The sequence below is a fragment of the Bufo gargarizans genome, chromosome 5 (genome assembly GCF_014858855.1).
Source record: "Bufo gargarizans isolate SCDJY-AF-19 chromosome 5, ASM1485885v1, whole genome shotgun sequence".
Classification (NCBI taxonomy): Eukaryota; Metazoa; Chordata; class Amphibia; order Anura; family Bufonidae; genus Bufo; species Bufo gargarizans.
The window spans coordinates 481,028,239-481,055,057 of NC_058084.1; the positions used below are offsets into that span (position 1 = coordinate 481,028,239).

The following is a 26,819-nucleotide window of genomic DNA, read 5'->3' on the forward strand; positions in this document are numbered from 1 at the left end:
CCCCCCCATATGCCTCAAACAGCCCCCCCATATGCCTCAAACAGCCCCCCATATGCCTAAATCAGCCCCCATCAGTCTCAATTAACCCCCATCAGCCCCCATATGCCTCAAATAGCCGACCATATGCCTCAATCAGCCCCATCTGCCTCAATTAACCCCCATATGCCACAAATAGCCCCCCATGTGCCTCCATCTGCCCCCAATCGTTGGTGGAATTGGTGGTGCATGTAAAAAAAATACTCACCGCTTCTGAAGTCCCGGTCCTCCGCTGGCTCTCCAACGATGTCCGGACTCTTCTCTTCCTCCCACGAACTGTTCGGGCGGCCGCGCATGTGCGGCTCTATCTCAGACGCAATAGATTCTGCGCATGCGCGGACTTCCGAAAGAGCCGACGTTCACGATTTCCTTCACATAACGGCCGCACGATCGCAGACGCTGCAGTGCGCAGGCACGGCTCATGGATGCGGCAGGCGATCGGTGGCCTTATCCATGGGCAGCGAATCTAAACAATGTAATCGGATTTTTAAAATGCATTATATTTAGGAAAAGGCTCGGGGGTGGGGGTGGGGGAATCGAATACAACATGATGACCAAGATGGGAATACTCCTTTAACAAACTCATTAGGCAAATAGGTGCAGATTAAATAAGAGATTAACCCCACAAGGACCAGACTGAGGAGTGATACAGGTGAGAGCACCCGATGCCAGTACACATGGAACAGTAGCAAACGTGCGCTGCCATACTGAGGAATGGCTCTAGATACACACCCATGAGTATCCAGCCACCACCCGGAAACAATGGAGAACAGAGAACTGTCATTGTAACATTTTGATTGTTTATTTTTACATATAACATGGGGAAGGAACTTGACTTTTTCATTATTTTTGGTTCTATTTTTCTAAATTATTATTTATTTTTTTACCTTTTGTAGCTTTATTTTTTAGTTCCACTAAGAGACTTGAACATTCAATGATCAGGTCATTTATACCATAGACTGCAATGGTTTAGGGTTTGCTATTAAGACCTGCCACAGGAAGGGCTCAATAGGAACTTTACTATGACAAACCTGGGAGTCTTGACGGCTCAGATGCCATGGTTAGAACTGATCACGGCATCAGAGGGATTAAATGTAAATGACAAGAATTGTTCACACACTCGTTTATCTCTTTCACAGGCATCATCTTTAAAGGGGGCATCTGTTAGATTTGTACCTATGACACTGGCTGACCGGTTACATGTGCTCTCGACTGGCTGAAGGCATCTGTGTTGGTGCCATGTTCATATGTGCCCTCATTGCTGAGAAAAATGAGGATTTGATATATGCAAATGAGCCTCTAGGAGCAACGGGGGCGTTGCTGTTACACATAGAGGCTCAGCTCTCTCTGCAACGACTGCACCCTCTGCACTTTGACCGGACCAGCTGTGATAATGATTTCACTGCCTGGTCCTGTCAATAAAACTGCAGAGCACACAGCAGTTGCAGAAATAGCAGAGCCTCTAGGAGTAATGGTAACACCCCCATTGCTCCTAGAGGCTCACTTGCATATATTAAAACCTCATTTTACTCAGCAATGTGGGCACATATGAACATGGGAACAACACAGATGCCTTCAGCTGCCGAGCAAACCGGCCTGCCAGTGTCATAGGTACAAAACTGCTGACAGATGCCCTTTAAAGGGTATGAAGACCTTTGGGGGCAATTTTGTTTTTATGATAGCATTTTACTTATTTTGGGTTAAAATCATTTTTAGAATTATATTAGAAATATTCATCAGTTTTTGTTACAAAGGGTTAAGTTTTAGCCTAGCTGTGAGCATCTTACTTTCACTGAGCTCATCTGATGGCTTTGTAAAGTCCTTATCTCGGATTCCCTAACAGCTCATACATTTGAATTGAGGTATAATGAGTGTTTATGAACCATCAGGAGATCAGAGATAAGGCTTCATGTGACACACAGTTACTAGAGAATCCCAACGCTGTACAGTGAAAGAGGCTAACATTTTTTGATCAAGACCAATTGAAAAAAAATTATTTGTACCTCAGATTGAGTACAATGCAATAATAAAAAATGCCTTAAAAGGTGCCCATAGCCTTTAAATACCAGACAACCATCCAAATATGGCAGCTATTGGGAAAGAGTTAGAACTACTTATCCCTTGTGTGAATTCTCTGATGTTTAACAAGATTTGATTTCACTGTAAAACATTTTCCGCATTCTGAACATGAATACAGCTTCTCCCCTGTGTGAATTCTTTGATGGCTCTCAAGAGATGATTTCTGAGTAAAACATTTCCCACATTCTGAACATGAATACGGCTTCTCTCCTGTGTGACTTCTCTGATGTTTAACAACAGCTGATTGCTGAGTAAAACATTTACCACACACTGTACACGAAAATGGCTTCTCTCCAGTGTGAAATCTCTGATGCACAAGAAGTTCTGATTTCAGGCAAAAACATTTCCCACATTCAGAACATAAATGCGGCTTCTCCCCTGTGTGAATTCTCTTATGTCTCTCAAGATTTGATTTGTGAGTAAAATATTTCCCGCATTCTGAACATGAATATTGCTTCTCCCCTGTGTGAATTCTCTGATGTCTCTCAAGACTTGATTTCTGAGTAAAACATTTCCAACATTCAGAACAAGAATACAGCTTCTCCCCTGTATGACTGCTTTGGTGTCGAAGAAGAATTGATTTTCGAGTAAAACATCTCCCACATTCTGAACATGAAAATGGCTTCTCCCCTGTGTGAATTCTTAGATGGTTTTTTAGATATGATTTCTTACTAAAACATTTCCCACAATCTGGACATGAATGTGGCTTCTCCCCTCTGTGAGTTCTCTCATGGCTGTTAAGATTTGATTGCTGACTAAAACATTTGCCACATTCTGAACATGAATACAACTTCTTTGCTTCCTCAGTTCTTTGGACTTCAGCACTCATTCTGTAATTTTGATTCTCTGTAACAGTCTGCGATGAATCAGAAGATTGGATTCGTTTTAAAGGATGAGATGATATATTTTTGCTGTGAAAGTCTGAGGGTACATCTGGGATAATGACACATGCTTCATGTGTATCTGATACGTCACCTGGATCATCTGCATTATAATATGTAGATATCAGATGTTCCTCCAAGCTCCTGGTACAGTCATCTGCCAAGAACAAAACATATTTTCGATTATTTTAAAATATTTTTTACAAATTTGCAAACTGAAAAGTCTAAAGGGCTGTAAATATCGTGCTGGAGCCAGGCTGTGCCCCTCAGAACTGACCCCCGCTTCTACCCTCCACCATCTCAGCACAGTGATCGGATATTCACAGTACTGACAGGACGACCGGAAGATGAGACCATGGCCGGCCACCGCTCTCATTCACTTCTATGGGCTCAACGGAAATAGCCGAACCAGTGCTCGCCTATTTTCGTTGGCCCCATAGAAAATAAATAGAGGGGGTCTGTTCTCGATATAGGTGCGGGTCCCAGCGGTGGGACACGCACCTATAAGACAATGGGGGCATATCGTAGCAATATGCCCCGATTGTCTATGATGAGACAACCCGTTTAAGCCTATTTTTATTTTTCCTCTCGATTACGGGGATAGCAAATGTTTAGATTTCTTGTTTTATTACTTAAAAAAAAAACTTCCTTTGCATTGCTATTTTATGATAGCCATGACTTTTTTTTTTAGATTTCTACAGAGCTGGTACCATTTTTGGAGTACGTACAACTTCTTGATCACTATTATTCAGCTTTTTTGTGGAGACAAGGTGGCTAAAAAATAGCGAATCGCATGTCTTTATTGTTTTTACTGTTACGGCGTTCACCGCGCAGGAAAATTATTTCAATATTTTAATAGTTCAGTCATTTTTAGACACGGCAATACCTGATATGTTTTGTTGTCTATATATTTTTATATGTAAAATTGAGGGGGGAATAATTTTTACTTTATATATATATATATTTTTTACTTAACTTTAAGCACCCCTAGGGGGCTAGAACTGGAGATCTTTTGATTCCTTTTGCCATTGACCATAACAGAGATCTATTATTGTGAATGCTACTCTGACAAGCTGCCTGCTGAGCCATGCCTCATGCACAGTTCAGCAGGCAAATTACCATGATAGACCTGGGAACCTTTAGCAGGCCCCAGACTGTCATGGTTGCCGATCAGAGCCTCTCAATATAACTGGGGCTCCGACTGAAAGGCAGAGGGAGCGGCATCCTTCTGCCTAACCTCTTCAGGTGCCGTGACTGCTGGTAAACGCAGCATCAGAGAGGTTAAATGACTGGTTTCGGCGTCATTGCAGATCCCAGTTATTGAGGCCAGGTGTCTGCTGTAATATACAGCTGGCCCCCGCCATGTGTGGAGCAGGCTCCTTGCAGTAGCCCCCTCCATACAAATTTCCTGCACATAATGCGTTACGGGGGAAGTGGAGAGGCAGCCGGGAGCATTGTGGGTTCTAAGATGGGACAACAAGACATTAAAATGTAAACTTTTGGCAGCTATAAGTACAGTTCTGAATTTATTGATATTTTCCTGTAATTTCTGCTACAAATGTCAATAAGATGAATCTTTCTCAATAAATATGCAGTATTTTATGAGAAAGCCAAGTCCTCCTGCTATAACTGAAAAATTACTGAAATTCACAGTATTTCACAGGAAGGAGTCAGAAGTGCTTCTCCCCTGTGTGAATTCTCTGATGTTGAAGAACAGCTGATTTGGGGGGGTGTTAGCTCTTCTTGGAGAGAGAGTGCCTTAATCGGCATGAGGAGATTTATAGGCCATAGCTGCCTTACATCTAGTGGCATTAGAGGCAGTTCTCGTTAAGAGCTCATTTGCTTTGTTCTTCCTAGACTTCCAGAGGAGCATGTATGGCCTATAAGTCTCCTCATGCCGATTAAGACGCTCTCTCCCCAAGGAGAGATAGTAGTCCTTAAATCCTAACCTGACCAATATCCCAGTTAAGCCAGTACACTCTGCTCTGCACTGATGAGGGGCAATCACCCTGAATCAGCTGTCTGCAGATGAGGTGCTGCCTAACTTATTATCCGAGTCATGTCTCAAGGCCTGTTTAAAGGGTCAAACATTGACTTATAGGATAGCTGCCTTACATCTGTTGACATTAGAGGCAGAGCTGGTTAAGAGCTCATTTGCATAACAGCTCATTACACAGTAAAACATATACCACATTCTGTACACCCAAATAGCTTCTCCCTGTGTGAATTCTATGATGGCTCTCAAGAATTGATTTCAGAGTAAAATGTTACCCACATTCTAAACATGAATATGGCTTCTCCCCTGTGTGTCTTCTCTGATGGTTCTCCAGAGAGGATTGCTGAGAAAAACATTTGCCACATTCTGAACATATATACAGCTGCTCCCCTGTGTGACTTCTCTGATGGTCCTCAAGAAATAATTTGTGATTAAAATCTTTGCCACATTCTAAACATGAATATAGGTTCTCCCCTGTGTGTTTTCTCTGATGGCTCTCAAGAGATGATTTCTGAGTAAAACATTTCCCACATTCTGTACACGAAAATGGCTTCTCTCCAGTGTGAAACCTCCTATGCACAAGAAGTTCTGATTTCAGGCAAAAATATTTCCCACATTCGGAACATGAATAAGACTTCTCCCCTGTGTGAATTCTCGTATGTCTCTCAAGATTTGATTTGTGAGTAAAATATTTCCCACATTCTGAACATGAGTAAGGCTTCTCCCCTGTGTGAATTCTCTGATGTCTCTCAAGACTTGATTTCTGAGTAAAACATTTCCAACATTCAGAACATGAATACAGCTTCTCCCCTGTGTGACTGCTTTGATGTCGAAGAAGAACTGATTTTTGAGTAAAACATTTCCCGCATTCTGAACATGAAAATGGTTTCTCCCCTGTGTGAATTTTCTGATGTCTCTCAAGACTTGATTTCTCAGTAAAACATTTCCCACATTCTGAACATGAAAATGGCTTCTCCCCTGTGTGAATTCTCTGATGGCTCTCAAGATGTGATTTCTTAGCAAAACATTTGCCACATTCTGAACATGAATGCGACTTCTTCTCTTTCTGAGCTCTTTGGGCTCCAGCACCACTTCTGTGTCCTTCACTCTGTGTAACAGTCTGTGAATCAGAAGATTGGACTTTTAAAAGATCAGTTGACATATTTTTGCTGTAAAGGTCTGAGGGTACATCTGCGTCAATGGCACATTCTTCATATGTATCTGATGTGACACCCGGATCATCTGCATTATAATCTGAAGATATAAGATGTCCCTCTAAGCTCCCGATCCCATCACCTGCCAAGAACAAAACTTTGTTTAAATTATTTGTAAATAATAAGTGATGTAAGAGGAAGCCTTGGCTATGGAGCCAGTGTAAGGATGGATTACCATTCTCTATTAGAATCTAGTCTTGCCTTTGGATATAATAATCTGCATTAAAAAGCATGTCAGCAGTATCATCCCTATTAAACCAGGAACACTGCTGGTTAGATTTGATCACACTAAGGCCTCATGCACACGACCGTTGTGTGCATCCGTGGCCGTTGTGCCGTTTTCAGTTTTTTTTTCGCGGACCCATTGACTTTCAATGGGTCCGTGGAAAAATCGGAAAATGCATTGTTTTGCAGCCGAGGCCGTGATCCGTGTATCCTGTCCGTCAAAAAAATATGACCTGTCCTATTTTTTTGACGGACAACGGTTCACGGACCCATTCAAGTCAATGGGTCCGTGAAAGAACACGGATGCACACAAGATTGGCATCCGTGATCCGTGGCCGTAGGTTGCTTTCATACAGACGGATCCGAAGATCCGTCTGCATAAAAGCTTTTTCTGATCTAAGTTTTCACTTCGTGAAAACTCATTTCCGACAGTATATTCTAACACAGAAGCGTTCCCATGGTGATGGGGGCGCTTCTAGTTAGAATACACTGCAAACTTTGTACAAGACTGCCCCCTGCTGCCTGGCAGCACCCGATCTCTTACAGGGGGATATGATAGCACAATTAACCCCTTCAGGTGCGGCACCTAAAGGGGTTAATTGTACTATCATATTCCCCTGTAAGAGATCAGGGCTGCCAGGCAGCAGGGGGCAGACCCCCCCCCCCCCCCCCTCCCCAGTTTGAATATCGTTGGTGGCACAGTGTGCGCCCACCATCGCCCCCCCTCCCTCCCTCTATTGTAATAAATCGTTGGTGGCACAGTGTGCGCCCACCATCGCCCCCCCTCCCTCCCTCTATTGTAATAAATCGTTGGTGGCACAGTGTGCCAACCACCATCGCCCCCCCTCCCTCTATAGCAGTAACAACATTGGTGGCAGTGTGCGGCCTCCCATTCCCCCCCCCCCCCATCATTGGTGGCAGCGGAGTTCCGATCGGAGTCCCAGTTTAATCGCTGGGGCTCCGATCGGTAACCATGGCAACCAGGAAGCTACTGCAGCCCTGGTTGCCATGGTTACTTAGCAATAGTACAACAGTATAAGATTCATACTTACCTGCTTGCTGCTGCGCTGTCTGTGAATGGCCGGGAGCTCCTCCTACTGGTAAGTGACAGTTCTTTAGCAATGCGCCGCACAGACCTGTCACTTACCAGTAGGAGGAGCTCCCGGCCGGACACAGATATCGCAGCAGCAAGCAGGTAAGTATGAATCTTCTACTGTTGTACTATTGCTAAGTAACCATGGCAACCAGGACTGCAGTAGCGTCCTGGTTGCCATGGTTACCGATCGGAGCCCCAGCGATTAAACTGGGACTCCGATCGGAACTCCGCTGCCACCAATGATGGGGGGGGGGGAATGGGAGGCCGCACACTGCCACCAATGTTGTTACTGCTATAGAGGGAGGGGGGGGGGGGGGGCCGATGGTGGTTGGCACACTGTGCCACCAACGATTTAATACAATAGAGGGAGGGAGGGGGCGGGCGATGGTGGGGGCACACTGTGCCACCAACGATTTATTACAATAGAGGGAGGGAGGGGGGGGCGATGGTGGGCGCACACTGTGCCACCAACGATTTCTAACATTAGAGGGAGGAAGGGGGGGCCCGATGGGGGGCGCACACTGTGCCACCAACGATATTCAACTGGGGAGGGGGGGGGGGTCTGCCCCCTGCTGCCTGGCAGCCCTGATCTCTTACAGGGGAATATAATAGTACAATTAACCCCTTTAGGTGCCGCACCTGAAGGGGTTAATTGTGCTATCATATCCCCCTGTAAGAGATCGGGTGCTGCCAGGCAGCAGGGGGCAGTCTTGTACAAAGTTTGTAGTGTATTCTAACCTGAAGCGTCCCCATCACCATGGGAACGCCTCTGTGTTAGAATATACTGTCGGATCTGAGGTTCACGAAGTAGCTCATATCCGACAGTATATTCTAACATAGAGGCGTTCCCATGGTGATGGGGACGCTTCAAGTTAAAATATACCATCGGATTGGAGAAAACTCCAATCCGATGGTATAAAAGAACTCCAGACTTTACATTGAAAGTCAATGGGGACGGATCCGTTTGAAATGGCACCATATTGTGTCAACATCAAACGGATCCGTCCCCATTGACTTGCATTGTAATTCAGGACGGATCCGTTTGGCTCCGCACGGCCAGGCGGACACCAAAACGACTTTTTTTTCATGTCCGTGGATCCTCCAAAAATCAAGGAAGACCCACGGACGAAAAAACGGTCACGGATCACGGACCCCGTTTTTGCGGACCGTGAAAAAAAACTGTTGTGTGCATGAGGCCTAAGTGAAACGTCCGCTCTTGTGTTCAAATTCATTGCCCCTTTCTTGAGAAATCTGCTCTGTATTTCATATGAGGGAGCGGACTGAGCTCCTCTGAGCACTGCTTCACCATCGGCTTTACCCTTTAGCTACGACTCCCCCCACCGCTCAACTTGATTGATAGGGCCAGGCATCCTCACTGTCTCTATTCCCGGCTTTGTAATCCCACACATGCACAGTTAAGTACTGGAAAAAACCAACTGGGTTTTACTGAACAAGTGCAGACTGAACACTCACCGGCGCATATGCGGGATTACAGGGCCAGGCAGGAAGATAATGAGCATGCCCGGTCCTGTCACTCAGTGGGAGGAGGAAAGGCGGTGGTGAAGCGCTGCTCTGAAGGGCTGGACTCACTGATCATCTCAAAAACCAAGCAACGGATTTCAACAAGAGAGGAGTCGTTTCAATCAGCATGATCAACTCTAACAAACAGCAAGCCTGGTTTAATAGGGTTGATCCTGCTGACAGATGATCATTAAAAACAGTTCTGTAACTGCAGGTGAGAATCAGGAATTATAAGTAAATAATTGTGGCAGCGTCACTAATAAGAAAGCACTGGGAGATCTGTAAAACAATTGTCACCAAGGGTGACTGTCCCGGCTTCCCTGTAGATCACTATATGGTGCATTCTATATGCTACATGTCAGACCCTTACTATGCCCCTGCAAATGTGCTCCCTGAGGAGACAGCAAATAGAGGAAATCAGGATGCAGTGAATACAGCTGAAAGTGACACTAAAAGCTAACAATGATATCTCCTGTTTATCTTGGGCTAATGCTTCTAGCTGCTAACAGTCAGGAGATAGCAGCAGCTACATGATTTAACCCTTTCCAGATATAACACATATGGAGATGCTGCTATAACATGTAACTCCAGCAGGGGGCTCCAGATCCGGGGTTAGGAAATCCAGGGAAGGACTGGAAGTAATGTTTAAGAAGCAGCCAGAAACCAGAGCAGCTGGCACCATGTGGATCTTAAAACACAGGCAAGCCACATCCCCATCATCCAAGAACAGCATATAACTGAGGGCAATGTTACATAGCGAGGAAGGACAAGGGGCCATGTCCTTTACCAAGTGGATGTTGTGTCGTGGGAACCGTTAATATTATATCTCAGAAATCAACCATAGTAACGAAACCTGTAGGAGAAACTCAGTTACAAAGGCTTAAAAGAAGACACGGGTCCATCAAGTTCAATCCATTTTGATCAACTCAAGTGAGAACCTGGTCTGACAGTACACCAGTTGTTGAAGGAAGAAATAACCTGAGAAAAGGATTAACAATTTGGGGCAGTTCTGATGGTCCAGCAAGTAGAGACAGTGGCAAAAAAAAACTGACAAAAGAATGGAACCCTGAATAATCTCTCTGGTGGCGATGATGAAAGAGCTGGACCAGTGTCTGGTGGTGGTTGGCATGGGGAATGGAGTAGAGCTGGTCTTTCTAGTGGACACAGGAGTCGGTCTTTAAAACTCACTTTCTCTCCTTGTTATGTGAAGTGTTACCCAAGTTCATCTCATGGGACTAAGGCAGATCAGGCCTTCCCACCGATAAAGAGATTGTTGGTCTCTCCCGCATTCTGGTTTATGTTGACTACACCAAGCCTTTTACCCTGTATACTGAGGGAAGCTTGGAGGGGCTGGGGGCAATCCTGACCTAAATTCAAGATGGCAGGGAGCAAGTAATAGCCTATGCTAGCAGAGCACTTAGAGGTGGGGGGAAGAACCCTGAAAACTTTATTCGAGGTATACCTGTGGGGGTAGTACAGGACTTTCTGCTGTAGCTCACCTTTTTTTGGAGAGCAGCTCCTGACTGGTTAGCCTCGCTGTAAATATTCCTAGTTTCTGCAGGGGGCTGCTGGTTATAGTGTAAGCTCTGTGCTTTTTAATCCAGTAATCCTTTTATTTTCTAGTATCTCTCCTAGTTTTCTTCATCAGTGTAGTTTTGTTTTTATGGTTAGTCCAGTCTGTGTGTGTGGTTGGAGATGGGGGGGTTCATGTTTTAATTTGTTCTGCCTTGATCTGCTCAGTTTGGGTTGGGACTTGGTGTCCTCCTGTTGTTTGTAAGTGATAGTGATGTCTGGCATTGGGTCAGCATGTAAGGACAGATCTAGGGAAAGCTCCAGTCAGGGTCACTTATTGTCTGTTCAATCATCCGTTTGTGCCACTGTCTGGTTACTATCCCCATCCTGGTCCAGTCATCTACTGATAAGTTCCTATCTCCTGGCTTTCTTCTTACTTGTTAGTGCTGTGATATGTGCTTTGTATAACTCTGCATGGGACGGTCCGCTGTTACATAGTTTGGCCCTACTGTAAGTCCAGGGGGTATCTGAGTAATGGGAGACACTGTAAGTAGGCGCCTGCTATAGGGGGAAGTCCAGTTCAGGGTCATTACGGTTACAGACTCCTCTTTGCTTCATTTAGTGGTCACTACTCACCTGGACTCTGATCTGTAGGACTGTCCTCCTTACACTTTTTATCACCCCTCTCATACATCTCTGTAGGAACCTCCTCCTTGTATTCCTCATCGCTCCACACATCTGTCTCTGTAGCATTAATATTGTTCAGATCTTCATCCTGACATAAAATCTGTGAAGCAAATATTGTAAGTTACAGGACAGTCGGACAAGTTGCGAAAAATGTTTTACATGACCACAAAAGATCATTAAAAGGGGTCATCATCCAACTTTAACCTTTTTTTAACAGATCCTTTTTTTTAGAGTGACCGGACTTGTGGTGGGTTCATACTTACCTGATCCCCACCGCTGGTTGCCGGCTTCATCACTCCACGACCGCCTCCGCAGGTACTGGGACTCTGGATATCAACATCCCATTGATGGGGGCATGTGACCACTGCAACTAAACAATGGCCGCAGCAGTGACCAGCGATAGGGAAAATCTCGGTTACCTGACCATCCTGTGAAAGAAGAGGACGGGGACATCTCTCTGGTGTTGTCCTCTGACTGGATCTCTCTGCAGGAGACACAGAGACTGGACTCAGACTTTACAGACAGAGAATTCCAGGACATTTGTATTTAGTCCTGTCTGTTACCTGGAGATGTGAGGGGCTGGTCCTCCTCGATCTTGACCTCCTTGTACAGACACTTGTGTCCTTCTAAATACTCCCACTCCTCCATGGAGAAATAGACAGCGACATCCTGACACCTTAGAGGAACCTGACAACACAATGACACAGTCATCACACAGACCCCTCCAGTGCTGTGACTGTATAATGTCCTAGCATTCCCGGCGGTGTCACCTCTCCAGTCAGCAGCTCCATCATCTTGTGGACGACTTCTAGGATCTTCTTATTCTTCTTCTCGAGTATCAGGGGGTGAAGTGAAGGCCACATGATTGGGCTCAGGGTTCCTACTGGAGATTCTGACACAGGGGCCTGACAGCACCCAATAGAAGTCTTCTTCACTACTGTGTAATCCTGGTCATAGGAGACATCAATCAAAATCATCACATCCATTACCAAAGTCCATCACTTCTACAGCCATGTCCACCTGTAATTACCATAGATAATGGTGTAATGTGACATCATCAGAACCTCTCACCTCTCCAGTAAGCAGGAAGAGTATCTCTAGGGTAAGATTTAATATCCTCTCAGCCATCTTGTCCCTGTCTCCATCCATTATCTGGTATTGATGATGTCATCGGACAATCCTATATCACAGGAACCTGAATGGAAGAAGAGGAGTCAATGTAGAATCCGCATGAAGTCCCATAGAAATGCTTATAATGACCGGGGATTTGGGGCGATAACAGAGGAGATGAGGTCTTCTCTCTTTTGTCTGGAATAATGAATAGAAGATCTCGTCAGAGCAGTTCCTCCACGTTTGAGGTCACAGCAGTGTGAAGCAGAGGCAGCAGTGTGAAGCAGAGGTGCCCAACCACCGGGCCATGGATCATCTGGTACTAGTCTAAGGGAGCACCAGTGTTGAATGGCGGGGTTGGGAAGTATTGGCTCATATACCCCACAATATAGTCGCACATGCTGAAGACGGCTAGGGCTGAGGCCTCTAAGCAGTGCTAACATTCAGAATGTTCATGATGACATCATTGCTGCCTCCTGTGCTGGGCACACTACTGGGGGGTACTGGTTGGTGCATTATTTATTGGGGGTACTATATGTAAAGAGGGGGCTATATTTAAAGAGACCACTACTTGAGGGCACTATGTTTAAGGGGGAGGGGGTACTTTATGTAAAGAGGCCACTACTCGGGGGTATTTTATGTACATAGGGCGCTGGGAAGGCATAACATCATCTCTGGTTAAATGTGGATGATTACTAGGTAGGGGTATAAAAGGAGGCATTAACACTAAATAGCGGTGTTCAATTATGCAGAAACCAGTTGTGGTCAGGAGACGTCATCTGTGCAGGACCGAGGGGAAAAAGGAAAGAGATCGACTCCAGTCGGAGGAGACATCACCAGAAGCCACTGACTGGGACCTACATGGGATTATTAATAACTGGGACCTACATGGTTATGGTTGAGCAGTATTATTTGGCCTTCATATAGTGTTAGTATTGGTAACGTTAAGCATGTATTCTGTAATATGCACTTTATTGTGTTTTGTTCTGTGCGTGATTAACCCACCTACCTGGCCCATGGAAACATATACTTGCATGAAACCGGTCCCTTGGGCAAAATAGGTTGGTAACCACTGGTCTAAAGTATGGTGCACCCTCACACAACCCTTACATTCAATCACTGGCCGCAATGGTGATACCAGTAATGTAAACCCTCATGGCCACAGTGGTCATGTGACACTTATACTGGTATCACTGCTGGGATACATCCTCATAACATGAACACCTATTGGAGATAACGATCACTGCTGGAGATACTGGTGGGAAACCCTCCCCAGCAGAGACTTTCTTCTTCAGTGATGGCTTCAGTGTTCCCTGACGTCATATCCTGTAGAAGTGAAATCCCATCAGGTAAGTAGCATATGCGCAGTATGTCAGTGCCATCTGTGCACACATTATGACATGTCACTGCACATGCGATGCTCTATCCATTGGAGGACAGAATATGTGCCTAACATTACCAATAATAACAGTATATAAAGGCCAAATAATCAGCCCTGACCTCTCCAGTTCTTACGCTTTGAAAGGAAGTATCAACTGCGACACACAAACAGTGATAAGCAGGGTGTTCTAGTGATGCTAGATAATCAGGGGTGATAGATAATCAGTTCTCACCTCTCCTGTCCTTATACTATAAACAGTAATAAGCAGGGTGTTCTAGTGAAGATAGATAATCGGTCCTCTCCTCCCCTCAGCTGGCAACAAGTTATTTAACCCCAACTGGTGCAATGAGTTGCTTCTCATTTCTTAAACAACCATGTTGAAAGACACATCTTGTGGTCGTGGAAAAGATGTTATTCTGTTTGAGAAGGGTCAAATCATTGGCATGCATCAAACAGAGAAAACATCTAAGGAGATTGCAGAAACTACTAAAATTGGGTTAAGAAATGTCCAACGCATTATTAAAAACCGGAAGGATAGTGGGGACCCATCGTATTTGAGGAAGAAATGAGGCCGAAAAAAAAATCCTGAATGATAGTTATCGGCGATCACTTAAACGTTTGGTGAAATCAAATAGAAGAAAAACAACAGTAGAACTCAGGGCTATGTTTAATAGTGAAAGTAAGAGCATTTCCACACGGACAATGCGAAGGGAACTCAAGGGATTGGGACTGAACAGCTGTGTAGCTGTAAGAAAACCACTAATCAGTGAGGAAACCAGAAAAAAAGGCTTCAATTTGCTAGAGAGCATAAAGAGTGGACTCTGGAGCAATGAGCAAAATACTAAATTTGCGGCGTTTGCTGCATCTGTCATTGTTAAATACAAGCTTGAAATACTGCAATAATTTACTGGGTTTAAAAAAGCACCCATTTTTGGCAATATTCTACATCTGGTGCCTATGCTGCATTTGTCAGTGTGAAATATAATCTTAAAAAATACTGCAATAACTTTCTGTGTTTTAAAAAACACCCTTTTTGGGCATGACACTAAATGGGCAGCCTTTGCTGCATCTATCAGTGTGAAATACAAGCGGTAAATACTGTGGTTATCTTCTGTTATAAAAACAAAACAAAAAAAAAAACACAGATTTTGGGCAAGATCCTAAATTTGCAAAGAATGAGGAGAGCGTCAAATAAGGGACGTGGCCCCGGTCGTGGTGCTACTGGTGGAGCTCCTGTTGCAGGGAGAGGACGTGGTCGATCTGTGCCAGCTACACGCACAAGTGAAACCCCTTCCTCAGGTGCGAGTAGGTGACAAAACCTGCAGCGGTATTAGGTCGGGCCTAATGCGGCTCTACGAATGGCGAGGCCTGAACAAGTACAGGCGATAGTAGATTGGGTTGCTGACAGTGCCTCCAGTTCCTTCACATTGTCTCCCACCCAGCCTCCTGCTGAAAGACCACAGTTGGCACCTGCAGCCGATGTCCATCAGTCTTTCACCTCACCCCCTTACAAATCAGCCAAGCAGTCTGAGCCCCAAGTCATGCAGCAGTCTCTTCTGCTTTTTGATGACTCTGTTAGCAGGGTTTCCCAGGGCCATCCACCTAGCCCTGCCCCAGAAGTGGAAGAGATTGAGTGCACCGATGCCCAACCACTTATCTTTCAAGATGAGTACATGGGAGGACCATCGCAGCACGTCTCGGATGATGACGAAACACAGGTGCCAACTGCTGGGGCTTCCTGCAGTGTGCAGACCGGCAAGGAGGGCAGGGGTGAAGACTAGGTGGAAGATGATGTGGAGGACAAGGAGGTCCTCGACCCTACATGGAATCAAGGTCATGAGAGTGACCTATGTAGTTCGAAGGAAGAGGCAGTGGTCGCACAGAGCCACCAGCACAGCAGAAGAGGGAGCAGGGTGCAAAAGCGGAGCGGCAGTCCTCTAGACAGTACACCTGCTACTGCCCACCGCAGCAAGGGACCGAGCACACCAAAGCCAGCTCCAAGGAGTTCCCTGGCATGGCAGTTCTTCAGACAATGTGCTGACGACAAGACACGAGTGGTTTGCACGCTGTGCAATCAGAGCCTGAAGCGAGGCATAAACGTTCTCAACCTGAGCACAACCTGCATGACCAGGCATCTAAGTGCAAAGCACGAGCTGCAGTGGAGTAGACACCTCAAAAACCAAGAAAGGTCTCTGGCTCCTCCTGCTTCCTCTTCTGCTGCAGTCGCAGCCTCTTCATCCACCTCTGGAGTGACAGTGCCACCTGTCACCCCGCAAACAGAGGATCTGCCAGCAACACCAACACCTGGGTCACCAAGCATCTCCACAATGTCCCACGGAAGCGTTCAGCTCTCCATCTCCCAAACACTGGAGCGGAAGAGGAAGTACCCCCCTACCCACCCGCGATCCCTAGCCCTGAATGCCAGCATTTCTAAATTACTGGCCTTTGAAATGCTGTCATTCCGTCTGGTGGAGACAGAGTTTTAAAAGCCTTATGGCGGTGGCCGCCACTACTTTTCCAGGAGAGCCATCCCTTCCCTGCACAACCAAGTGGGAGACAAAATCAGGTGTGCACTGCGCAACTCCATCTGTGGCAAGGTGCACCTGACTACGGATACGTGGACCAGTAAGCACGGTCAGGGACGTTATATCTCCATAACAGCACACTGGGTAAATGCAGTGGCGGCTGGGCCTGAGGCGGATAGCAGTTTGCCGCATGTCCTTCCACCACCGAGGATTGCAGAGCACTTCAGTTTGCCTCCTGTTGCTTCCTCCTCCTACTCTGCTTCCTCATCCTCTACCAGCTCCTCATCCGGTCAGCGTAACACCTTCACCACCAACTTCAGCACAGCCAGGGGTAAACGACAGCAGGCAGTTTTAAAACTTATCTGTTTGGGGGACAAACCCCACACCGCACAGGAGCTGTAGACGGGCCTTGAACAACAGACCGATGAGTGGTTGGTGCCAGTCAGCCTCAAGCCCGGCCTGGTGGTGTGCGATAATGGGCGAAATCTCGTAGCAGCTCTGGGACTAGCCAGTTTGACGCACATCCCTTGCCTGGCGCATGTGCTGAATTTGGTGGTGCAGCGATTCCTTAAAAATTACCCCGACATGTCAGAGCTGCTGCATAAAGTGCGGGCCGTCTGTGCGCGCTTTCGGCGTTCTCACCCTGCTGCTGCTCGCCTGTCAGCGCCGCAGCGTAACTTCTGCCTTCCCGCTCACCGCCTCTTATGCGACGTGCCCACCAGGTGGAACTCCACCTTGCACATGCTGGACAGACTGTGCGAGCAGCAGCAGGCCATAGTGGAGTTTCAGCTGCAGCACGCACGGGTCAGTCGCACTGCGGAACAGCACCACTTCACCACCAATGACTGGGTCTCCATGCGAGACCTGTGTGCCCTGTGTACTCCACCAACATGGCCAGTGCCGATAACATCGTTATCAGTGTTACTATCCCACTTCTATGTCTCCTTGAAAAAACGCTCCTGGCGATGATGGAAGAGGAGGTGGCACAGGAGGAGGAGGAAGAGGGATCATTTCGTAGGTTTTCCGGCCAGTCATTCCCAAGTGGCTCCGAGGGTGGGTTCCTGCACCCACAAACCCAAGGTACACAATTGTGCAGCCAGGGCACAGTTCTGGAGGGTGAGGAGATGGAGGAGGAGCAACCATGTTCACAGCAGAGTGGCACCCAGACCAGCTCATGGCCATCACTGGTGCGTGGCTGGGGGATACAGAGGACACAGATGATACACCTCCCACAGAGGACAGCTTGTCGTTGCCTCTGGGCAGCCTGGCACACATGAGCGATTACATGCTGCAGTGTCTCCGCAACGACCGCCGAGTTGCCCACATTCTAACTTGTGCTGATTACTGGGTGGCCACACTGCTGGATCCCCGTTACAAGGACAATGTACTGTCCTTAATTCCGTCACTGGAGCGTGATCGTAAGATGCGCGAGTACAAGCGCACGCCGGTAGAAGCGCTGCTGGTGGCATTCCCACCTGACAGCCGGGGCACAGTGGAAGCACAAGGCGAAGGCATAGGACAAGGAAGAGGTCACGCCAACGCAGCTGGGGCACCGCCAGCACCTCAGAAGGCAGGGTTATCATGGCCGACATGTGGAAAAGCTTTGTCACCTCGCCACAACAACCAGCACCACCAGCTGATATGGAACGTCTTAGCAGGAGGCAGCATTTCAGCAACATGGTGGAGCAGTATGTGTGCACACGCCTACACGTACTAAATGACGGGTCTGCCCCCTTCAACTTCTGGGTCTCCAAATTGTCTACATGGCCTGAGCTTGCCCTTTACGCCTTGGAGGTGCTGGCCTGCCCTGCAGCCAGTGTATTATCTGAACGTGTGTTTAGCACGGCAGGAGGCGTCATCACAGACAAGCGCAGCCGCCTGTCTACAGCCAATGTGGACAAGCTCACGATCATTAAAATGAACCAGGCATGGATCCCACAGGACTTGTCCGTACCTTGTGCAGAATAGACATGTATACCGGCACTAACCAGCCATTGTTATACTGCAGCGCAATTGCTCATTCTTGTATTTTGGATATTTCACACTCTTTTGGAGTGTACCCTAATAAAAAAATAAAAATGTTTTAACCAAAAACCCTGTGTTGGCTACCTCGTCCTCCTCCACCGCCGCTTCCACCTACTCCACTTCGTCCAACGCCTCCTCAAACTCCTACTCCATATAGACCTCCACCTCATAAATCAATTTTTTTTAAATTTGTACATATTCACTAATTCACTAATTTGTCTATTACATTTTCAGGTGAAATTTCTGGCTGTGACAGACCCCTGCTCTACCAAGTAGACAGGTTAATAAATTACATTTCTGTAATTTTTTACATTCTTGGGTTGACATTTTACAATTTTTGACGTGAATTGCATAGGTGACAGGGAATAAAATTTGTAAAATTCGTCTTTAATTGGCCCTTTCCTTTGATCCTTCTGCTTTAATAATTTGTCCCACATTTCCGCTTCATCCCATTGCAGCAATTGACCTCCCGTGGATGTGGTCTCTCTTTCTCACGCTCCCTTTCCGGCGTAGAACCCCGATTCCCCGCCACCCGTGATCACCATGGTAGGCGCAGAAAAGAACATCGAAAGTTGATAGAGCAGATATCGAATTGGATCGTGAACATCACGGGGACGTGCGACATGGTGGGGCACTAAGTGTGCACACGCCTACACGAACTGACTGACAGGGGTCAGCCCCTGCATCTTCTGGGTCTCCAAATTGGGCACATGGCCTGAGCTTGCCCTTTACGCCTTGGAGGTGCTGGCCTGCAGACAGTGTATTGTCTGAACATGTGTTTAGCACGACTGCAGGGGGTTATCACAGGTTATATTTCCCAATGTTTTGAGGTGTACCCGGATTTAAAAAATAAAAATAAAAATTTTAAATTAAAAAGCAGTGTAGGCTACCTCCTCCCCCTCCTCCACAGCCGCTTCCACATCCACCGCCTCCTCAACCTCCTACTCCATATGGACCTCGTCATCCTAGAGCAAGATTTTTAATTTTTTTATTTTTTTACGTATTTTATGTTATTTTAACCTCTTCCGATCACCGCCGCGCGAACCCTGTGCCTGGGGCAAATGCGCCGGGGGGTTCTGCAACCCCCCCCCCCCCCCCCCGTGTAGGCGATCGCAGCAAACCGCAGGTCAATTGAGACCTGCGGTTTGCTGCGTTTCCGGGTTATTCGGGTCTCTGAGGACCTGATAATCCGGAACAGGATGGTGATCGGTGGTGTGATTTGACCCTACCAATTACCATCCTTAGATCCTGAGTGGTGACATCACCTCTCAGGATCGCCTCTGATTGGTAAGAGGGCGGGCCGGCGAGAGATTCAAATCATAGCAGCGCTCCTCCACTCTTCCTTTTGTGTCCGGAGCCCGAGGAGAGAGGCCCTGCCTGCACGTGTGGAGCATCACCCCATCTGTGCCCCAGCACCCGATCTGTGCCCCAGCACCCCCTATCTGATCAGCAGGTAATTAGGGAAAGTATAGGGAAAGGTTGGGCTAGGCAGGGATAATAAAGGGAAAGTTAGTGTGAAAAAAAGTTTTCTTGCATCACCCTAAGTAGGGTGTCTGGGGTCCCTGTGCGAGGTACCGCGGCAACGGTCCTCAAGCCCGATTGTATCGTCGACTACAATCGGTATATGGGAGGAGTTGGTCTCTCTGATCAAGTCCTCAAGCCATATAACGCCATGCGCAAAACCCGGGCATGGTACAAAAAAGTTGCGGTCTACTTGGTACAGGTTGCCATGTACAACTCTTTTGTACTATTCCGAAGCGCTGGCAACACAGGGACATTCCTCCAGTTCTATGAGGCAGTCCTCAAGGACCTGATCTTTTCGGACCGGGAAAGAGCAGGCCGGAGTACCTCGGGAACTGGAGGCGCCCGGATCGTCCCTGGCCAACACTTTCCAGGTGTGGTCCCCCATACTGGAAAGAAGGGACGAACCCCCAAAAAAGTGCAGAGTGTGTCACAGGAGGGGGATACGGAAGGACACCACCACTCAGTGCGACACGTGCCCCGATCATCCGGGCCTCTGCGTTATCGATTGCTTCAGGGAGTATCACACTTCCATGGAGTACTAAATTATATCCCAATTTAGCCACTGACATCGGATAAAAAACTGGTTCTCAGACTTGACAACCAAAATGTTTTTATCAACTAAAATAATTTAAAAAAGAATACAAATTAGGTATCGCGGCGTCGGTAATAATCTCCTCTATAAAAATACCCCATGACCTAACCCCCCAGATTAGCACGGTCCCAAAAAAATAAAATAAAAATAAATAAACCATGCAAAAAAAGAGAACTTTGTCACCTTACATAACAAAAATTTTAATAGCAAGCGATCAAAAAGTCATATAGCCCCCCAAATAGTGCCAATAAAACCGTCCTCTCATCCCGCAAAAAATTAGCAAAAAAAATTAATAAAAATTTTGTATCAAAAAGGATAATATAGTCTAAAACCTAAATAATTGTAAAAAAGTAAACTTATCAGGTATCGCCGCGTCTGCAAGAATCTCCTCTATAAAAATACCCCATGACCCAACGCCCCAGATTAACACGGTCAAAAAAAAATAAAAAATAAATGCCACAACAGCTATTTTTGGCACTTTTTCAATTCAATCAGTTTTTTTCTAGTAACAAAACAAGGGTTAACAACCAAACAAAACTTAACATTTATTACCCTGATACTGCCGTTTACAGAAGCGCCACATTTGTGGTCGTAAACTGCTGTATCAGCAAAAGGAAAGGCCCGACATGGTTTCTGGAAGGCCGATTTTGATGGCCTTTTTTATTGACACCATGTTCCTTTTGAAGCCCCCCTGATGCCCCCCTAGAGTAAAAACTCCCTAAAAGTGACCCCATCTAAGAAACTACACCCCTCAAGGTATTCAAAACTGATTTACAAACTTTATTAACCCTTTAGGTGTTCCTCAACAGTTGATGGCAAATGGAGATGAAATTTCTGAATTTCAATTTTTGGTAACCTTGCCTCACAAAAATGTAATATAGAGCAACCAAAAATCATATTTACCCTAAACTAGTACCAACAAAACTGCCACCTTATCCCGTAGTTTCCACTTTTAGGGAGTTTCTGCTCTAGGGGTGCATCAGGGGGGTTGAAATAGGACACGGTGTAAATAAACCGGTCCATAGAAATCAGCCCTCCAAAAACCACACGGCGCACCTTTCACTCTACGCCCCGCTGTGTGCCCGTACAGTAGTTTACGGCCACATATGGGGTGTTTCTGTAAATGGTTAACCCTTGCTTTATGAGTGGAAAAAATGGGTTAAAATTGAAAATTTGGCAAAAAAAATTAAATTCTCAAATTTCATCCCCATTTGCCAATAACTCTTGTGCAACACCTGAAGGGTTAAAGTTTGTAAAATCAGTTTTGAATACCTTGAGGGGTGTAGTTTCTTAGATGGGGGTCACTTTTATGGAGTTTCTACTCTAGGGGGGCATCAGGGGGGCTTCAAATGGGACATGGTGTAAATAAACCAGTCCAGCAAAATCTGCCTTCCAAAAACCACACAGCGCACCTTTCACTCTACGCCCCTCCCTGTGCCCGTACAGCGGTTTACGACCACATATGGGGCATTTCTGAAAACTACAGAATCAGGGCCATAAATATTGAGTTTTGTTTGGCTGTTAACCCTTGCTTTGTTACTGGAAAAAATAGATTAAAATGGAAAATTTGCCCAAAAATCTAAATTCTGAAATTTTATCTCCATTTGCATTAACTCTTGTGGAACACCTAAAGGGTTAACAACGTTTTTAAAATCAGTTTTGAATAGCTTGAGGGGTGTAGTTTCTAGAATGGGGTCATTTTGGAGGGGTTTCTATTATGTAAGCCTCACAAAGTGACTTCAGACCTGAACTGGTCCATAAAAATTGGGTTTTTGATTTGCTTTCAAACATCTAAGCCTTGTAACGTCCCCAAAAAATAAAATGTAATTCCCAAAATGATCCAAACATGAAGTGGACACATGGGGAATGGAAAGTAATAACTATTTTAAGAGGTATTACTGTGTATTATAGAAGTAGAGAAATTGAAACTTAGAAATTAGCAATTTAAAAAAAATCTTTGGTAAATTTGGTATTTTTTTTATAAATTATAATGATTTTTTTTTACTTCATTTTACCAGTGTCATGAAGTACACTATGTGACGAAAAAACAATCTCAGAACGGCCTGGATAAGGCAAAGCGTTTTAAAGTCATCAGCACTTAAAGGGACACACGTCAGATTTGTAAAACATGGCCGGGTCCTTAAGGTGAAATAAGGCTGAGTCCTGAAGGGGTTAAGTCACCTCTGTCTGCACAGCACTTGCCCTTCACCACATGTTGACGCCATCTGCAGCCTCTAGTCCTCCAGCCCTCCAGCCTCCAGCCATCTGCAGCCTCCAGCCCTCCAGCCATCTGCAGCCTCCAGCCCTCCAGCCATCTGCAGCCTCCAGTCCTCCAGCCATCTGCAGCCTCCAGCCATCTGCAGCCTCCAGCCCTCCAGCCATCTGCAGCCTCCAGCCCTCCAGCCATCTGCAGCCTCCAGCCCTCCAGCCTAGGGTGGCCACTGGCTTCCCCCTAGAAAGCCGGACCGGCCCAAACCACACCCACAACGCCCCAAACCACTCCCACAATGACCCAAACCACGCCTCCAAACATAAAGCCACTCCTCAATGCCAGTGAAGCCACGCCCCCGCCATTGGCTGGAAAAACACGGGGGAGGAGAGGGAAGAACTTTGTGAATGAAAGGTGAGCGGGGGCAGCCGGGGATCTTCTCTTCCCCTCAGTCATCCACAGGGAGCCATGTCTGCGGCTCTAGTGACTGACTGGGGGTGAGAGAAGCCTCGGCCAGTTCCTGCAGCTTACGCTCAGACAGCACAATGCTGCTGTCTGAGACGTGAGCTACTGGAAAGGAGGACATCCCTGTGTCCGTCCAGGCACTGCGCCGGACGGAGGACAGGGAGCCTGAAAACCGGACTGTCCGGCCACCCTACTCCAGCCGCCTGCAGCCTCCAGCCGCCTGCAGCCCTCCAGCCGCCTGCAGCCCTCCAGCCGCCTGCAGCCCTCCAGCCGCCTGCAGCCCTCCAGCCGCCTGCAGCCCTCCAGCCGCCTGCAGCCCTCCAGCCCTCCAGCCACCTGCAGCCTCCAGCCCTCCAGCCACCTCCAGCCCTCCAGCCACCTGCAGCCCTCCAGCCCTCCAGCCACCTGCAGCCTCCAGCCACCTGCAGCCTCCAGCCACCTGCAGCCTCCAGCCACCTGCAGCCTCCAGCCACCTGCAGCCACCTGCAGCCTCCAGCCACCTGCAGCCTCCAGCCACCTGCAGCCACCTGCAGCCTCCAGCCCTCCAGCCACCTCCAGCCCTCCAGCCACCTGCAGCCCTCCAGCCCTCCAGCCACCTGCAGCCTCCAGCCACCTGCAGCCTCCAGCCACCTGCAGCCTCCAGCCACCTGCAGCCTCCAGCCACCTGCAGCCACCTGCAGCCTCCAGCCACCTGCAGCCTCCAGCCACCTGCAGCCACCTGCAGCCTCCAGCCACCTGCAGCCACCTGCAGCCTCCAGCCACCTGCAGCCTCCAGCCACCCTTCAGCCCTTTCCATGACATTTTTACTGCCATTTTAGTGCTCAAAAGTTCGGGTCTCCATTGACTTCAATGTGGTTCCAGGTCAAGTTCGGGTCCCGAACTCGAACTTTTTTGTGAAGTTCGGCCGAACCCGAACATCCAGGTGTCCGCTCAACTCTCCTGCTGAGCCGTCCTCAGGGCAGGTCATCAGTATCTGATCGGTGGGGGGGGGGGGGGTCTAACACCCAGGACCCCCGCCCATCAGCTATTTGAGAAGTCACGGATTCTCCTGTGAATGCCGCGGCCTTTTCTCAGCTCACCAAGCACAGCGCCGCACACTGCACAGTGGCCGTGGTTGGTATCACACTCAGCTCCAGTCACTTCTATGCGGCTGAGCTGCTCCTCGGCCAAGTGACCGATGAAGGTGACATCACTGGTCTAGGAACAGCAGAGAGAAGGCCGCAGCGCTCAGAGGACTGCACTACTGAAGCATCAGCTGCCGCAGACATAACAGGCTGCACTACTGAAGCATCAGCTGCCGCAGACATAACAGGCTGCACTACTGAAGCATCAGCTCAACTCTCCTGCTGAGCCGTCCTCAGGGCAGGTCATCAGTATCTGATCGGTGGGGGGGGGGGGGGGGTCTAACACCCAGGACCCCCGCCCATCAGCTATTTGAGAAGTCACGGATTCTCCTGTGAATGCCGCGGCCTTTTCTCAGCTCACCAAGCACAGCGCCGCACACTGCACAGTGGCCGTGGTTGGTATCACACTCAGCTCCAGTCACTTCTATGCGGCTGAGCTGCTCCTCGGCCAAGTGACCGATGAAGGTGACATCACTGGTCTAGGAACAGCAGAGAGAAGGCCGCAGCGCTCAGAGGACTGCACTACTGAAGCATCAGCTGCCGCAGACATAACAGGCTGCACTACTGAAGCATCAGCTGCCGCAGACATAACAGGCTGCACTACTGAAGCATCAGCTGCCGCAGACATAACAGACTGCACTACTGAAGCATCAGCTGCCGTAGACATAACAGACTGCACTACTGAAGCATCAACTGCCGCAGACATAACAGACTGCACTACTGAAGCATCAACTGCCGCAGACATAACAGACTGCACTACTGAAGCATCAACTGCTGCAGACATGGCAGACTGCACTACTGAAGCATCAACTGCTGCAGACATGGCAGACTGCACTACTGAGCATCACCTGCCGTAGACATGGCAGACTGCACTACTGAAGCATCAGCTGTGACAGACATCACACACTGCACTACTGAAGCACCAGCTGTGACAGACATCACACACTGCACTACTGAAGCACCAGCTGTGACAGACATCACACACTGCACTACTGAAGCACCAGCTGTGACAGACATCACACACTGCACTACTGAAGCACCAGCTGTGACAGACATCACACACTGCACTACTGAAGCACCAGCTGTGACAGACATCACACACTGCACTACTGAAGCACCAGCTGTGACAGACATCACACACTGCACTACTGAAGCACCAGCTGTGACAGACATCACACACTGCACTACTGAAGCACCAGCTGTGACAGACATCACACACTGCACTACTGAAGCACCAGCTGTGACAGACATCACACACTGCACTACTGAAGCACCAGCTGTGACAGACATCACACACTGCACTACTGAAGCACCAGCTGTGACAGACATCACACACTGCACTACTGAAGCACCAGCTGTGACAGACATCACACACTGCACTACTGAAGCACCAGCTGTGACAGACATCACACACTGCACTACTGAAGCATCACCCGTGACAGACATCATACACTGCACAACTGAAGCATCACCCGTGACAGACATCACACACTGCACTACTGAAGCATCACCCGTGACAGACATCATACACTGCACAACTGAAGCATCAGCTGCGACAGACATCATACACTGCACTACTGAAGCATCAGCTGCGACAGACATCATACACTGCACTACTGAAGCATCAGCTGCGACAGACATCATACACTGCACTACTGAAGCATCAGCTGCGACAGACATCATACACTGCACTACTGAAGCATCAGCTGCGACAGACATCATACACTGCACTACTGAAGCATCAGCTGTGACAGACATCATACACTGCACTACTGAAGCATCAGCTGTGACAGACATCACACACTGCACTACTGAAGCATCAGCTGCGACAGACATCATACACTGCACTACTGAAGCATCAGCTGTGACAGACATCATACACTGCACTACTGAAGCATCAGCTGTGACAGACATCACACACTGCACTACTGAAGCACCAGCTGTGACAGACATCACACACTGCACTACTGAAGCACCAGCTGTGACAGACATCACACACTGCACTACTGAAGCAGCAGCTATGACAGACATCACACACTGCACTACTGAAGCATCAACTGCCACAGACATCATACACTGCACTACTGAAGCACCCGCTGCCGCAGACATAACAGACTGCACTACTGAAGCATAAACTACCGCAGACATAATACACTGCACTACTGAAGCATCAACTGCCACAGACATAACATACTGCACTACTGAAGCATCAGCTGCCGCAGACATAACAGACTGCACTACTGAAGCACCAGCTGTGACAGACATCACACACTGCACTACTGAAGCACCAGCTGTGACAGACATCACACACTGCACTACTGAAGCACCAGCTGTGACAGACATCACACACTGCACTACTGCCTGCGGCTCCCCGGTACCTGCTCCTCATGCCGGGGCTCTCCCTCCCGCTGTCCGGACATCAGAGCCTCTTTACAGGACGTTTCCAGCAGAACTTCCTCTTTCCCTCAGGTTCCTGGAGTTTTCCTCTCCCAGCATGCTTTGCGGTGTGACGTCACAGGGCAGGCCCCGCCCGGCACACTGGTCAGTCAGCACTAGCCCCGCCCCCTACACCTCCGGCGGCCATGTTAGTACACCCAGACATGGCTCCTGCTCCTCT

The 26,819-nt window shown here is 47.7% G+C and overlaps 1 protein-coding gene across 2 annotated transcripts; it reads right to left on the reverse strand.

The window, feature by feature from the left end:
- Positions 1-1,614: 1,614 nt before the first annotated feature.
- LOC122939171 (zinc finger protein 665-like) lies at positions 1,615-26,706 on the reverse strand. 2 transcript variants are annotated; one of them, XM_044295175.1, is made up of 8 exons: positions 26,581-26,706; positions 12,319-12,442; positions 12,018-12,194; positions 11,811-11,934; positions 11,667-11,731; positions 11,197-11,347; positions 5,440-6,288; positions 1,615-3,153 (listed from the first exon to the last, which is right to left on the reverse strand). In XM_044295175.1, exons 2-8 carry the CDS (start codon positions 12,394-12,396, stop codon positions 2,147-2,149), a joined length of 2,451 nt encoding a protein of 816 aa, XP_044151110.1. In that variant the 5' UTR covers positions 12,397-12,442; positions 26,581-26,706; the 3' UTR covers positions 1,615-2,146. The 2 variants fall into 2 exon arrangements, with proteins under 2 accessions (XP_044151110.1, XP_044151109.1); XM_044295174.1 differs by having other exon boundaries at positions 5,272-6,288.
- Positions 26,707-26,819: the final 113 nt, after the last annotated feature.